The sequence below is a fragment of the Callorhinchus milii genome, unplaced genomic scaffold (genome assembly GCF_018977255.1).
Source record: "Callorhinchus milii isolate IMCB2004 unplaced genomic scaffold, IMCB_Cmil_1.0 Scaffold5, whole genome shotgun sequence".
In the NCBI taxonomy this organism is placed as follows: Eukaryota; Metazoa; Chordata; class Chondrichthyes; order Chimaeriformes; family Callorhinchidae; genus Callorhinchus; species Callorhinchus milii.
In genome coordinates this window covers 10219274-10236300 of record NW_024704746.1, presented here as the reverse complement: position 1 = coordinate 10236300, position 17027 = coordinate 10219274, and the positions used below count along the sequence as shown (strand labels likewise).

Here is a 17027-nt window from a genome sequence, read left to right as displayed (position 1 = left end):
TCTCACTTACATCTTTGAATGGCACCTTGTCACATCAAAATGTCTCAAAGTGTTTCACAATTAATGCCAATACCAGCCTTATCACGTCTTTGTGACGTCTAAAAGCGCTTCACAGAACATACTGTAAAGTGAATTGACTCTATATTTTGTGGGCGAAACATACAAAACTCACCAAATAGCTCGACTCGCTCAGCACTGATATTCACTGAGCGCATAAACCTCGTTTTAGGTGAGCTGCATTAAACCATTCAGAAATAGTTTGTTCAGCAAATCCTCCTCTCCTTAATTCTCTCTCTCCTTGGAATCACTCCCATATTATGCAAAAACAATCTTTGGGTTACAGGAGCTGATGGGGAAAAATACCTGCCTCCTATAGCCCTAAATAAAAAAATAATCTGTACATTTGATATAGCACGTTTTACATCAAGAGGACGTCTCATTTCAAAACACTACACAGCGTTTAACTGTAAAGTGCTCTGGGACGCTACCAAGTGTAAAAGGCGCTATATCAATTTAAGTTGTTGTTGTTGTGGAGTGGAGTGACTGTATTTTGTAGGCCACTGTACTTAACCCAATGACAAAATAATTCTGACCAAAATGATCCATGCATCACAGGAATGCATGAAATCACATTACGTTATCGTCCAACTTTTTCTAAAAAAAAACAAGGAAAACTTCTGTCAACTTAACTTGTTGCTTTCCCGAATATTCCTGTATGAATGGTCAGTGCAACCCACACCTGGTGACTGATGCTGTGACAATATGAATGAGCGGAATTAATAGTATTCATGATTGAAATGACAAGATCCCTGAGAGACTGGGGACTTATGACAATCATCCATTGACATTATGACAGACAATTCCATACGTTGAGCTCAATGAGTTCTCTGGGACTAATCTAATGTAATGGACATTGTTTGTGTACATGAGGAAGTAGAATTCCAGACTAAGTAACTGCTCTGTTACCTAATTCATGTTTCACTATCCTTCTGTTTTATATTCAACTTGTGTGAATCTGCAGATCATATTAATTGGCTATTGTGTCGGATTGCTTAAGTGCTCTGAGATGCTGCCCCATGTGAAAGGCCCTATAAAAATGCAAGTTGTTATTGTAGATATTCAAGCCCCATGTAGGGCTTTCAGCTCACAGTCTGGGCTAATACTCAAACGTTGTGCTGGAATATTGCTGCTTTGCTAGCATCCTTCAGATGAGATGTGAAGCCAAGATCCTGTTTGCCTGTTCAAGTTAAAGATCCCATTGTTCTATTCCAATGTGCACAGATTCAGATGAGCTTAGTAGAAAGACAGAAGATAGTGAAGCATCAATTACATAACACGTAACAGAGCTGTTACTCAGCCAGGAATTTCCAGAAAAAGAGAAGGGGGGGAAATCAGCAAAGAATACTTTCACTTCCACGTTTGGACAATCCTCCTAAAACAAATGAACGCTTTGCAGCACACAGAAGCAAAACTGCTGAGCTGCAAATCACTCAACTTAGAAAATCAACTCACAATGCTGAGGCCATCATTAACAAAGTGGGCTAGCCTGTTGCTTTTTACCTTGCCATAAAATTCACTTTCAGTGACACTGTAACTGGTTTGTTTGTGAAAGGATGTTAAGAGAGGGCAGAGGTTTTCGTCAGAGTCTGTTGGGCTGTGTGGAAATCCATGACCTTAAGCTAATGAACCCCATCTAGTGTCAGCAATGCACTGAATCTGCCCAAAAGCGCTCCGAGACCCTGCCCCGCTTGAAGTGCCCTAAATAAATACAAGTTGTTGTTGTTATCAGGCATTTCAAGTTCGTAGCACTTCCTTTTTCTTCGATTTATAAAGGATCACATAAAGAGCACAACATGCACATTCGATGCATAAAGCGATCCGGGATCTGAACTAAATCTCATGCTGGGAGTCTGGAAAATGTCGAAACCGTGACAAGGCGACAGCCTAGTTCAGTTGATAGCTTTCTCGTCTCTGCAAGAGACACAATGAGAGTTTGACCTCAGTCTAAAGAGATTACCAAAGAGCTTCAAGATGGCTGGAGAGATGCCGGTCAAGAGGAGGTCTGGTGACGCGAGGCCGATGGCAGAGGCAGAGGGTTTCACTGGTGCCGAGCCGAAGGCCAAGAAGTAAACGCCTCTGACCACGAGGCTGGAACCACACCCTTTTCCTTTAGACCTCTGGTTCTTTTCGGAACCTGATCAGGAATTTCAGGTTCGGAAATGTTCAATGCTGTGGCAGCGAGAGTGAGTGAATGGCTGCATTTGTGCAGCTTCAAGTCTCGTTTTCATCATCAAAGTCCCCCATCCCCGCAATCTCCACTTCTTGGTTCCTTTTTGTATGGCACTCATGCCTTTTCCGAGACAAATTCTTTATCTGAACTGATCTTGTGATACGGCAGATTTATGTTTAGAATCAAAGCCAGGACCAAGCTAATAAAAACTTTCTTTCAAAATATCGTAACAAAAATATCCTCAACTGGCTTTTCAGATCAGAACAGTTTGTTAAAGCTTAGCTAAATGTTTCTTTCAGTACTGAAGAGCCTTCTTCATCCAAAAACAATCTTGTGATGTTATAAACTGACCACGTTCCTCAGCCACGATCTAATTTGGGGGTGGGCAGCTGCGGGGAGTTTTCTCTGTCAATGCCATAAAGGTTAAACCCTGCGCAATATCTAGCCCACAAATACATAGCATTTACCTACAAAATACAGTTGTTATACTTTACAGTAAATCCTGTGAAGCACTTTAAGACATCTCCCAAAAATGAAAGGTACTACATGAAATGCAAATATATCAGTATTACATAAAACAGTAAATTACCTTTTCCTTTTTGGACATTCGTAAAGCTTTGATCTCTTTGCTTTACACTGAAGAGGCACATATTCGGTACCAAACTGGTAGGAGTACTATCAACTCTAAAATTGATCCGTAGATGTTAGAGGGCATCGAGACAAGAGGTTCACCACCAGAAACCACACAACCCAAGCAGTTCAACCCTGGTAACATTACATGAACACTTCCCGGTTCACCAGATCCTGGTAATCAACTTTAATTACCATTCAATAAACTTGCAGTACACGTCACAACCAGGAACCCTTCCGCGTGCACTCAGTTACCAATCCACACTAAGTAAACTAGCAAAGCAACTAGTGAAAGGGAAACCGACTTCCCTCATAGCTCTCTGGGTAAATAATGATAATCCGCAAAACATGGCAGCCAATTGCGCACAGCAGTGTCCCACAAACAGTAGTGAATAGAGTAACCAAATTATTATTATTTTGTTTTTGCACTACACATTGTGGCAAAGACCAATGGGAACCAGCCTGTGTTGGCTGATCTCAGTTTGACTTTAGGGCAAGAATTGGCTTTGTAAAAGGCACCGGCTAACGTTTCTTTATTTAGGACCAGCCATGTAGCCCTAAACGACTAGGGCTACAGAGACAGGAGCAGAATGAAATAAATACAGCATGGATTGTTGCAATGGGATGGAGGCCAAGTTTCGAATAATGGAGGTGTGGGGCTGCATGAATAATCTGGACTCTTGACTTGATCTTCAGGCGGTTTTTGAGCGAGAGAGAGAGAGAGAGAGAGCGAGTGGATTGAGCGACTGGAAGAACCAGGCTTGACGGGTCAAATGGAACTTCCAAGTTTCATGATTTATGCTGTGTTTGATTGTCGTCCAGAGGCTGCCTTCCCATTACCAAGTAAGGAGAAGACCTGAACTTCACAATGTGTTTTTTTTAAATAAAAATAATAAAATTACTGTATCATGTGAGCAATTTCAAAGCTGAATTCTCATTTCATAAAGCAAAGATGAATGCTTACAAAACTTCTATACAAGTACATTTCTAATCAGACGAAATCATCTTTGAAATTAATCCTTGCAATTGCTTCTACTTTCTGCAGTAACAGAATGTGATTTAGCAGATTTAAGATTTTCTGCAGATATGAACAAGATAGAGCATATTTATTGACTGCATTGTGTGTGAAACACACCACATTTATCATGGTGCTATTTCCTTTAATGAGGTGGTGGGGGGGGGGAAGAAACAGGATTAAGCTATCATGAAAGGCTGGTTAGGCTTGGAATGTATTCTCTGACAAGGAGGGCACTTTAATCAGTGTTTACAGCAGACTGAACTTTTTAAAGTGTGCCCTGTGCGCAATGCACAAGTTTCAGCTTTAAAAGCTGCAGGACAATGAAGAGAATCCATTTCCTTTAGTAGTTTACCAGTTAAAAGGCTGAGTTCACATTTTCACCTAACTCTCCTAAATGCAATAAAAACTGTAACTGGAGCTTGTATTTTTGTCTGAAATGCAATCTGGAGCTCTTTGGTGCTGAAAAGCCCCAGTGCCAAGCAAAACACCAGAAATGATTTCCAACTGTAGCGCACATCAGCTCAGGCAGCACTCGAGTGCTGACACAACTCACCAGTGCTCAGTGAACTCACGCAATCCATTTCCGCTGAGGATTTGGTTTGGAGGATTTTTTGTGGATCTCCAAACCCAGATGGGGCATTGCAGTTCGCAAATGAGCTGCCGCGATTACTGACAAAATGTAGTTACTGCTCTGTGCGCTTCAAGACATCTCAATGACACGCTAAGGTGCTATATCAAATACAATGGTTATTACTGAACTACCTTTCAGTCAAGGGAGACTCGTAAACATTAGTTTAGAATCACGATACTTTGTCAGGTTCCACTTTTCAAAGAACGTTTGGTTAGATTTTTCACACATGAGCAAATCAAAGTTTTGATTAATGCAAGGAATAATTGACATTATTTGGAAACAAAACAAACAAGTTACAAACCCAAACACACACTGGTGTAACTCATCAAGAGTTATGGCATCACGAAACACTAAATCAAAGCCATCTGTTGAAATTTGGCTCAATCTCCTCTATCTTCAGCTGTGCAAAACTTACTACAGAATGGAACAAAATATGAACCCGACACTTCCTTCTAATGGTACTCATTCACTTCTTAAGTGCAAAGCACATCAACTGGCACAATAATAATACTTGCATTTGATATAGCATCTTATCATTTCATCGAGACTTCTCAAAGCACTTCGCAGAATATACTGTAAAGCAAATGGACTGTATATATCGTGGGCAAAACACGGCAACCAATTGCACACATCAATGTTCCACAAACAGTCATGGATTGAGTGACTAAACTATTATTATTTTTTGGAAGGCCAGAATTTATTACCACCAGAAAGCAACCACCAATCGACTAACAACTGGGGTTTCTACTTACTACTAGATAAACAGAAGTGTGTGGAGGAAGGAAACTTGCCTAAGGATTCATCTTGCGTAGGATTCAAACCCTGGTCCTCTCGCTTGTGAGGCAAGTGCTTTAACCAATACGCTACAGGACTCCATCGCATTCAAACTACAGGCAAAACCAAGAACACTGGAATGGATTTAATGGTTACACAGAATTGCAATTCACTCCTGACATGCTGAACACCAGATCCATTTTGCAAACAAAATATTATCACTCTTCACCAAGTTGCTTAAATTGAGCTCTCAAAGACTATGTTGGATATAGTGCAATGGAGACACACACACACACAGACGGTTTTCAAAGGCACTGCAGATGCAAGGATTTAACAATGGAAAAACTGGCCTAATTGAAACTGATGGAATTTACATTAAAAGGAACATTCTTCATTGGCAGTACAGTCAGACATTCAACATCTTGCTCTATTAAAAGTACATACATTACAGGAAAGGGCTCCCTTCTCTGCCAGCATCTTGTGCTGGCCAACAATCTTGGCCAGACAAAATTGGACATTCACTCACTTCATGGCTGTTTATGGGATATTGCTGAGCGCAAATCAACTGCTATATTCGCCTACATAATACAGTGACTGCACTTTGCAGTAAAAATCCTTTCAAATGTCTCAATAACTTGATAAGGAGCTACATCAAACGTATGCATAATTTTCTGAAAGTGGCCATTTCTGGCCTGCTGAAGTCTGACCTCGAGTTCCTAACAGTACACGGAGCAGGACAAAGGTATAAGGTCATGATCTCACTCGCTGAAACACTGCCAGGGAGCCTGGCGTCAGTCAAATCCAAATGCATTACTGAGGGAGTTCTGGGCTGTTGGCGGTCATGTCTTTATTCAAAATATTAGAATGGAGATCAGGGTGGGCGTCAAACGATTTCCAGGACACGAGTTCAAAAAAAGAGCAGAGTGTCCCAGTGTCCACACCAAATAGTTGTTGCTCATCCAATACCACAAAAAGAATGAACACATGGGATGTTGCTTATGCAGATTACAGCATTTGCCTTCAAAACAGATAATTTCTCTCTCCCTTCCCACTCCAATGCAGCAACGTACTTCACATCAAATTTCTTTGACCCTAACGCTAATGCGCGTGCAAAGCTAATTCTCTTGCACTGCAAAACGTTCCATTTCTCTGCAGTGTGCAGCTTATACGGAAAGTTCGATTGGAATGCCAAGCAAGCATGTCATCTTGTAAACTCTTCGAACTGTTGTGCATATTGCATCTGGGACTCATCTTGAACCAGCTGTCATCTGCACACAAAAATAATCTGGAACTACCCAGGAGCTTTCAAAAGGCCTTGGTTTAAAAAGCACAGAAGGTGCTTCCAAGCACTACGTCAGAACAGAAACTCGTAAGGCCTCAGATTCAGTGCTGGTCTCACGAGCCAAGAATCATGAATTCCTTGTATATGATTTCACTGCAAAATGTAGCAGTTTAGAAATAGAATCTGGCAGCTGAGCAGTGAGTGTTAAGTAACTATCATTTGTATTAACATACATACACCCTTCAGGATTTCTCACCATGTTAACCATTTCCCACTACATGATTACATTTCCTCTATGCATTTCTGTGCATCCACTAATGTGTACAGATGAATTGTATGGGAAAATTGGTAAAAAAAAATTACTAACAATCCTTTGCTTAATTTGAGGGAGGAGAGCTGTACAGTCTCAAGAGAATTCTTTTTTACGTAGACTGCCTCAAAAGTCAACTATTGGACGTCAAAGGCAATTTCAGAACAAATTTTAAGCATTTAAATAGGTTCAAAGAGGTGTGTTCGAGTCTGTCCGTGTTCTGTAGAGTCTGTGGCACTGCACAGAGCTCTGAACACTGCCTGAATCTTTCCTTCCAATACCCACGTTTTAGACACAATTTGTAGGTTAATTAAGATACTGTGAAAAATGATAAATAATAACCCTTGCATTTGATACAGCACCTTAGAGTAAAAACATCTCAAAGTGCGTTCACAGAATTTACTGTCAAGTGCAGTGATGATCTATTTTGTAGGCAGATGAGGCCTTCAGATTTGCGCACAGCAAAATCCTCCAAACAGCCATGAAGTGAATGACCAATTTGGGAATTGTTGGTCAGGATACCAGGAGTAACTCCCTTCTCTTTTTGAAGAGTGCAACGGAATGTTTAACCTGAACAAGCAGTTAGGACCTTGGTTTAACAGTACTCCTGACAACAAGGCACTATCAACCTAGACTGAGCTCAAAGCTCAGTCTAGGTTGACCTCAAAATGAAACATGACCCAGAATGATCTGACTCAGTGTCAAGAGTGCTACCAATTGAGCCAGGTTGGCACACTAGACCCGTGAGTCAGATTGAAGCTGATAAGGACCTGACAAAGCAAGTTTTTAGAAACCTCATTTGGTGGAAGCAGCAAAAGCTATTCAGAGCTTCTTGAGGTCAGGGTCAGCTGACACACACGGGACCTGGTGACTGATAGGATAGATCTAAGAAATGGAACTAAAAGACGTCCCAGTCACCCTTGAAGAAAAAAACGTGAATTACAATTATGATAATGGAGCGAATAGTTTATAAAACTCAGTGGTTTCAAATTCATTCAACTTCCCCACCCCCCACCACATCCCCCCGCCCCAAACCCTCCAGCTCAGGTGCCCAGCCAGCAGTGCCAAGCATTAGGTTGTCCTTCTGGTGGGAAAAACACTATACGAACGTAAATTTTATTGTATAAATTCATAACTTTAATGAATGTAACATTAAAATAACATCCCTGGCCCACTTAGCATATTACAAATAATGGGTTGAAGTTCATTGGATACATTTTTACAAGTACAGTGTCCTGATGCAAAGGTGCTACAACAAATGCAAGAAACAAAAAAAAGGTAAACAAAACACAAAATACTGCAGATGCTGAAATCTGAAACAAAAACAGAGAGAGCTGGGAACACTCAGCAGGTCAGGCAGCATCTATGGAGAAAGGAAAGTGAGTCAACATTTTGGGTCTTCGACCCTTTGTCAAAACCCTTCCAAAAAAAGGTACACTTCACTCAAACGTGGAGTCCTGTATGTAGCTCAGTGGTTAGAGCACTCGCTTTGCAAGTGAGAGACCTGAGTTCAATTCCAGGCAGAGGGCGAAACCTTGGGCAAGTTTCCTTACTCCACACGACTTATAATAATCCCTCCAAAAAACAAAAACAATAATTAAATTGGTCATTTTCAATCAATGACTGTTTGTGGGACATTGCTGTGCGCAATTGGCTGCCGCGTTCGCCCACAAATATACAGTCAATTCACTTTACAGTGTGTTCTGTGAAGCGCTTTGGGACGTCCTCCTGACGTGAAAAGCGCTATATCAAATGCAAGGATTATTATTATATTATTATATTATTATGTATATATATTTCAGATTATTTCAGACTCCAAGGTATGTTTGCTCTTCTCTCACACGTGTTTCAGACTTATATTTTACTAAAGTAATATACAAATTCAGCAACTCCTCAATGTTGGCCCAATGAAGTTTGTAAAACAGCACCACTTACAGTCTCAAGAAAGAACTGCATTGCATCTCTCCCCTCCGGGTCTGGCTGCATGGGTCAACTATCAGATTAAAGACCGTGAATCCTGGCCATTGGAGTAGCAGTTACGAAGATCTTTGTATTGGCAGTTACCACTGTTGGCACTGATCTGTGAGGAACAAATTGGTAGTGGGACACAACTGGAGTTAATGAGCACGGAAGATCCATAATTCAGGAGAACGACAGCCAAGTCTCATTCACTCTCTCAAAATAAACCCTGATGCTGAGTACACTAAATGAACATCAGTTACCTGTGCTTAACCAAAATACGTCTTAAGCAAAATACTATTCGTCTCTTTCAAACTCACGCTGCTGAAACTCTGGTCCACGCCTTTATCACCTCAAGGCTGGACTATGGGAACTCTCTCCTCGCCGGCCTTCCCAGCACCTCCCTCCACAAGCTGCAGGTCATTCAGAACTCTGCAGCTCGTGTACTATCCCGCACCAGGCTTCGGGACCACATCACTCCCACCCTCGCTCGCCTCCACTGGCTCCCCATCCCCCAGAGGATCGAATTCAAGATCCTTATCCTCACCTACAAGGCCATTCACGGCCTTGTTCCCTCCTACCTCTCCGAACTACTATCCCCCTACCTACCCGCCCGTACCCTCCGTTCCTCTGGCTCCGGTCTGCTCCACATCCCCCGCCCCAACCGCCCCACCATCGGTGGCCGGGCCTTCAGCCTCTCAGCCTCTAGGCTTTGGAACTCTATCCCCCAGTGCCTTCGCCGCTTCCTCCCTTTCCTCCTTCAAGGCCGGTCTCAAGACCTTTCTCTTTGACCGTGCCTTCAGCTCCCCTCTCGACTCTCTACCCCCTCCTCGCTCCCTCCCTTCTCTCCCCTCCCCTCACCCTGACCATTTCCCCCCTGCTCGGGTCCTGACCCAACTGTACAGCGCCTTGGGACGTTTTCCTCCCGATGTGAAAGGCGCTCTATAAATGGAATCTTGTTGTTGTTGTTGTGTTGTTTTGCACTGCAGTTGGACGCCAGCCACACCTGACAGAAGCCTTGAATCACACAGTCTTTATTTGGTTCTTGCCTTCTCTAGGATTAGACACCAATTTACATTAAGGTAGTGCTTTTCACATCAGGTAGATGTCTCAGAGCTCTTCATATAACTGGGATGGGGGTGGGGGGGGGGGGGTTGGGGGTGCTGTGAAGGAGGGAAAAGGTGCTCTAAAACATGATCCTGAGTATGATCCCTAGTCGGTCAGACATCTGCCCTTTCTGAATCCGTATTGACTGTCGCTTATTAGATTCTTTTTACACAAGTAATCTATTTTCTTTCTGATGAATTCATTTTTCCAATTATTCAGGCCAGGTTTAAGTGTCTACAGTTGTCAGTTTATGGTTACATCACCTTTGTTGAATAGGAGAACATTTGCTTCTCAGCCTGTTGGAACTTCCCGGTGATCGACTCCAAATAATATCTGTTCGTGCCACACAAATCTCCGGCTGTGTCTCTCTGAGTACCCTTGGTAAGGCTTATCCGTCCTGGGGGAAGGATTTGTTAGTTTTCAACAGTCCAGCTGTAGCACAAGCCAAAGAGGGAATTGCATGTCTATGACTGGAATCAGATGTTGCAGCTGTATCTTTCAACAATCCAATATGTCTGCAAACACCACTAACAGCAAAGGCTGGCTTCCCTTTCTCCTGCCTGTTGCCTGTTTTGGTGCACGTTAAAGATCCTGTGGCACTATTCGAAAGGAGTTTCTCTCCATTCTCCTTGCTTGCGATCCTTCACCTCATGGCTATCTCCTGGGGATTTGCTGGTACAAAGGATTGCCACCTTTGTTTCCAGAAACAGTCACAGTAATTATTTAGGAAGCACTATGAGATGCTGATAACACAACCAAGGAAAAGTAAGTTCTCTCTCCTTGGGCAGGTCTCCAACCTGGAATCTTATCCTTCCTGCTATATAGTTCAAATGCAAAGATAACCAGGATTGTTGGAGTTTGAAATGGACAATGGGAATGTGGGACTAGCGCATTGGTAAACAGTCAATCTCTCCAGGACCGTAAACTCAGCAACCACACTATAAAAGTTTAAAGCACAGAAGGAGGTCATTCAGCCCCATCATGCTTCTGCTGGCTTTTTGAAAGAGCAATCTAATCGGTCTTCTCTACCTATCTTTTCTCCATTCCCCTGGAAATGACTCCTTTTCAGATATCTGTACATCCCTCTTAAAAGCTGTTCAACTACTGTTCCTGCAGGAAATTCCATATCTTATCTACTCTGTTAATAAAAAAAATTCTCCTAATCGTTTCCGTTTGTTAATCATCTTAAATTGATGCTGGTCTCCAGCTCACTGACCACCGAAATAATTTCTCCCTATCCTCCCTGTCAAAGCTCAGCATTTTAATGACCTTAGCACAGTATCAAGTTACTTCTGGGTCAATTTTCCACTTACAATCAGCAAGGAAAATGACTCAGAACCAAAAAATAAAACTTGCTTACTTTTTATAGCCTGGTTACCGATACACAAGAATGCAAAAGATCAAATATACACTTCCAACACGACAAGTTCCAAGCAACTACACAGGTCCGAATGCTTATTTTAGATTATTTTAAAGCTGGGCATCTTTCATTCGACCACTGCGCTTACGTACTAATCATTTAGAATCATAGAAATATAGAGCACACAAGATTGTCATCGTGCCCATGGGTCTCTCTGAAAGAGCTATCGCCTACAAAATGCACAGTTACATCACTTTATAAGATACTCTATGAACCACTCAAAAATCCTTTCAACATGCAAGGTGCCGTTTCAAATGCAAGGATTATTATTATCCATTTAATCGTAATTTCTTTTCCCCAAACCTTTTTATATTTCTCCTTTTCAGATCTTTGGCTGGTTAATTCTCTACAATTTCAGTACAACTGTTGACCGTTGACTGACCTAGTGATGATCAAAGATTCTCATGTGCTGTTGCACACCTTATTCTTGTGTTAAGCACTCTCACAAAAGATTTGACTGTCATTTTATGACAAACTACAACTTCTCCTAGAGTCTTCAGAAATGATTCAGCAAGCGGACAATGATTCAAGTGACATTAGAGAATTTTCAGATTGAAAAATCGAACAGATCATTTGGCTAAAAGGTTTTTAATTCGCACCAAATTTATTACAGTTTCGCTGTTGTGCTTAATAATAATACTTGCATTTGATACAGCTTTATCATGTCGTTGAGATGTCTCAAAACACTTCAGAGAATATATTAAGTAGATTGACTGTATTTTGTGGGCGAAATGTGGTATCCAATTTGCCCCACAGACAGCCATGGAGTGAGTGACCAGTCAGTGTTTGGAGTGATCTGGACTTTGCACAGCTCTTTACACCACCAGCTGGATCAAGGGGGGGGGGGGGTCAAGAGCTGCATTAAAGAGTACATTCCTCATGGACAAAGCACTCCCAGAAAACTTGAGCAGTAAATATTGTTCACAAAACAAGGACTAGATTATTTTGTCTGATGCAAGCCCGCGCACAAACCCCTTTCACAAAACACCCCATTGAACTGAGAAACCCAACACGAACCATGGCATAGTTCGGCGCACAATAAGCACTTGCACATTATTTCCTGACGTGCGGCACTGTGGAGCACTCGAGGTCGAAATTTTTTCTCCCTGAGGAATATACTTCATAACAGCAGAGAAATAAAAAAAACTCAGCACTTTCAACTGTTCCAGGAACTTCCTGGCAAGTGTGACATGAACAATGGTGAACTTGCACCGTTAAAAGGAAGCAACTTTCACCAGGTCACACTGAAAAGCCAACCGACAGCACAATAGTGAGTCAAACTCCAACCTTCTAAAGACCCTAATACATCGCTGATCTTGTCAAACACAGGATATTCAAGCTAAATCAGGAAAATACCAAGTATATGAAATACTTGGCTTCCAACCAATCGCTTTCCATCCATCACCAAAATGCCAAGCACAGATGTAGAACAGCATAGCATCATTCAATAAAGAATAGTTTTAGGAGATAGTTTTTCCATTTTAAGTGAATGCAGATTCTCTGCCAATATTACAGTGTGCCGGTTAGGAATTTACATTCGCAATGCAGCGTCCCAGGATACATTCAATATTTATGGAAAAAATGTAAAACGTAGCACATGAACATCTTGGTAAAAAGCTTTTCTGGGGTTATGAAGTACACTCAAAGTTTTGATCCAAGGTATACAGTCACACTTATGCATATGCATAAAATACTCAGGTAAATTTTCACCCAAATGCACAAAACAAGACCATATTAACTTTGCATTAAATCAGCAAAGAGATTAGGAACAATAAATCCATTACCACATCTCTTGTTACTAAGTAAAGGAAGATCATTAAATTCAGAGTATTCTTGAAATACATTTAAAAAAAGCCCATTTCTAAATATGTGGTACATGGAAAGATTTGCCACATTACAGATGTAGGTTGTAAACGTATAGTTTCCATTTAAATAAAATGCTATATGTATAGTTCCCATTAAAATTAAACAACCTTAAAATGCTAGTAACTCTCTTGTAGTCAGCAAATCTCATAAAGCGTTTTAAAAGTTCATTTTAAACAAATAGTTGGAAGTCTCAAAGCAAAACCAGTGTTTTTCCAAGAACTCACTCTTTCCTTAATCAGATTTTTTTTGCCTTATGCCAGTACTCACCAACAAAGGGAAATAAGCCATACTTTTGGACCATATTCCGCACTTGCCTCAGCATGAGCCATAGCCAGAATCACGTAGAGTGGAGTTTGAGCAAGTCATCCTCCAGGCAGCGTGGACTTTCACCAGATATCTCGCTGTCTCCGTTGAAAACAAACTGTGCTCGGAGATCAAAAGCAGCCAGAGTTTACCGGAGAGGTCCACAAAAATAAGTCTTCTTCCACGATGAAAGCTGTCAAGGGCCAGAAAAGGCTTGTGCTTTTTCCCCCTTTCCAACCTTAATGGGAGATGTCCAGAAACAATTGGAGGAAGTACACTGCTGAGCTGGTTTAATCTGCACCGTGCTCCCACACAAACTGTGCGACTCCTACTCTACGAGCAGTGTGAGAGAGAGAGAGAGAGCGTGTGCGAGAGAGAGAGAGAAGAAAAACAGCTATCCTTGTGGTGCCAAGGGACTACTTCATATTTATAACAGTCTCCTTTGCAGATTTGACACAAGTGCTCCTTTGTTGCTCTTGTGTCGTTTTTAAATCGGATTAATCCTTAAACAAACTGAAAGTGCACAATACAGTAATCCGTTCCACAACGAGCCTTTCAGATGTTTTTGTGTCAACATTGAAAATAAGAGAAAAGACAGGAAAGATATTTCAATCTTACATTTCATCAAGCAAGAGAGAGAGCGAGAGAGAAAAAAATCTCAATATATCAAAACATTCCTAAGCACTGTTGTCATTTTCCAAAACGTAAAAAAACAAACTTTGAGATTTGTAATATGTTGGAGAGAAGGCAGATCGTTGGCTTTTTTGCACAAATGCTTGATGTTTTTAATATCTCTGGGTGAAAGGAGATAAAATCAGTTGAAATAATGCAACAATGCTAGTCTGTTTTGTCCTAGCAGTCGCTGTACGCTCTGAAGTATTATCTATAGTACACTTGTACATACATACATACATACAGTGAGTTACTTGAAAATGTTAAACCCAAATTCTTTATCTTTTTGCTTCCTTATAAGGGAAGAAAAACTTTTTTAAGAATTAAAAAATAGAGCTGCTGGATTTTCTATTCAGTTTGTTTTTCTCGGGTGACCTGATTTAATGCAGTCAGTTGTTCCCCCACTCCACACACCCCCACCCTCCCCTACCCCCATAAAAACAGAACCAACAAGGAAAAAATAATCCTGTATAAACAGATCAAGCTGCAGGAATTTTACACACCAGAGTTGATATCCGCAGAAACATCACTACCACATTACTGTTGATCAAAACCATCTCTCTGATTACAAAACGTGCATGTTAAGGTCTAAACCACCTCATTCCTGGGGAAAGCATGAGAATATGGGTACGCATTTTCCTTAAAATGTAACAACTGTTTGATTTGAAGACTTCTCTCCTCCAGGCTGATAGATGGCCCTTCAAGTAGAGAATTCTACAATTCTAATCAAGGCCATTTGGACATCAAAGCACTGCACTGCTTCACCCATAAAATACCTGTTTCTCGATCTAGCAACTAGACAAAAACATGCTTGAAAGGAAAGCATATGATTAATGGTGAGAAAACTTCTGCTCCCCTACCTAAGTGCCTACCTATCTTAATTGCTTGGCTATTTTATTCTTGAAAAAAACAGCTTGATGCTGTGATCTGAAGACGGTAGATAGAATGGCTATCTGGAAGGATAGCAAATCGGCTGAAGGGACTTCTTCAACCAAACTCAAGTTGTGATCTTTTGATCACAGTGGTTGAGAAAAAACATGCCCCAGCATTTAAATGCATCATCCAAACCAAAGAGATTAACGGGTTAAATGTCATCTCTGGTACAGCCACAGATGGACTTAACTTTGAGGTCATGAGCTCTTCTGCAGCATGTTAATATCCACCACCTTAAAAAAAAAAGCACCTGCAATGTTGACCATGAAATAGAAGGGCAGATCAGTTAACTGGTTGTGAATCTCGGGGATTAATTTATTCTCCACATCTTCCTTGGTAATGCACAAGAAGCTGCAAAGACCCTAACTTTAAAATTACAGCAACGCCCAAGTAGGATATAGACTGGAGGCACCTTAATGGTAAAATGAAAGGAATAAGCAGCTGAAGAGAATAGCATTAGCAACACGTGTTTGCAACAAGATCATAAAACGGGCTCCGATAAAAAAAAGCCTGCCAATCTATTTGATATCCTGCTTTGCAGAATATCCACCCAACTGTCCTCCCATTACAGCATCAAGCAGTTTCTTAAGAGTCTGAACGTCATAGCCTCAACCATCCTCCCGGCAACCTGTTCTATTCATGAGGTAAACACTGTAAATACTTCCTGGTGTTTGCCCTGAAGTTGCCCTTTGCACCACTAAACCTGCGTCCTCTTGCTCTGCTGTTCTGGGCTCGCAGATACAGATTGAATTGCACTGTTTAAAACTTAAACCTTAATATTTTTAACGAGCTTTCATTTATGCCAAGATATAGATTTCACCCGCAAATTACTCAGTGGGCTAAAGATTACGGCATCGCATTCATAGCTAAACATCCAAACAGTGGTCCTCTAGTCGAGCTTTAAATTGACTTATTATTATTTAAACTGACCGCCTGCCAGCTGGAAATCTTAGATCATTCCCGGGTCACAAGCGGCTATTCTGACTGAGACACTTCCCGTCCACATGTTGTCTAATGTGTTCAGCACATGCTCTGCAGGCAGTCAACTTTCCAAGAGCCAAAATAATCTGTAAGCATTTTTCTTTAAACAAGCACTCGTCCACTGAAATGCTCAGAGAATCGCATACAGATGTATTCGGATTATAGTTTTTAAAAGGACACAGAAAAGTGAGTTTGTAAAACCTCAGTTCCTATAGTGATGGATTTCCACATGTATCAAGGCATCCATCCGACTGACCAAAGCAAACAGATCAATTACTCTTCTTAAGTTTGATAAGATACATAAAGTCAACTTTTAAACTATGCGTCTTCCACTGAGTATTAAGGAATGATGGATATTCGTCTGTTCCCCCACCTGCAAATGTAATACTTGTGTACTGTGTAACAATATTCTCTGTTAATGAAGAATTCTACAATTATTTTAACAGCTGATCAAGTTTTCAACAACAACTTGCATTTATATAGTGCCCTTCACATGGGTAGCATCTCGGAGAACTTAACAGCAGTGTGGCCTGGTGCAGCTTCCGCTCATAGGTATGTAAAAATCCAAGTATTTATGTAGACTCTCGCTGGTAAAACTCCAACACTTGGAGTCTTCTCAATCAGGGCACCCAGTCTCTGGTATTGCTCTATTTTCCCTCCAACTCTAAGTCTCTACACATCATACATTATCTTCCCACCAAGAGGGTGGCTGGCAGTCTGTTCCCGGGCCTTCAACCTGCTAGATTGGGCTTTGAAGGTACAAGGAGCAGCATTCAGGGGGTTGAGTTTAAGATTCGAAACATACAGCTCTTGCACAAGCTGATTCTCAATAGCCCTGTTAATATAAGTTGCGGCTGAAGACCTTCCTCTTTGACCATGCCTTCGGTCACATCCCCCTCACCCTGGTTTAG

General features: G+C 41.3%; 1 protein-coding gene across 1 annotated transcript in view; it reads right to left on the bottom strand.

Moving 5' to 3' along the window:
• rgl1 (ral guanine nucleotide dissociation stimulator-like 1) overlaps positions 1 to 13693 on the bottom strand; it is a 98642-nt gene extending 84949 nt beyond the window's left edge. Inside the window, exon 1 of the mRNA XM_007895605.2 lies at positions 13495 to 13693. Coding sequence (XP_007893796.1) covers positions 13495 to 13515 — 21 coding nt within the window. The 5' untranslated portion in view covers positions 13516 to 13693. The remainder of the gene's footprint in view (positions 1 to 13494) is intronic.
• Positions 13694 to 17027: the final 3334 nt, after the last annotated feature.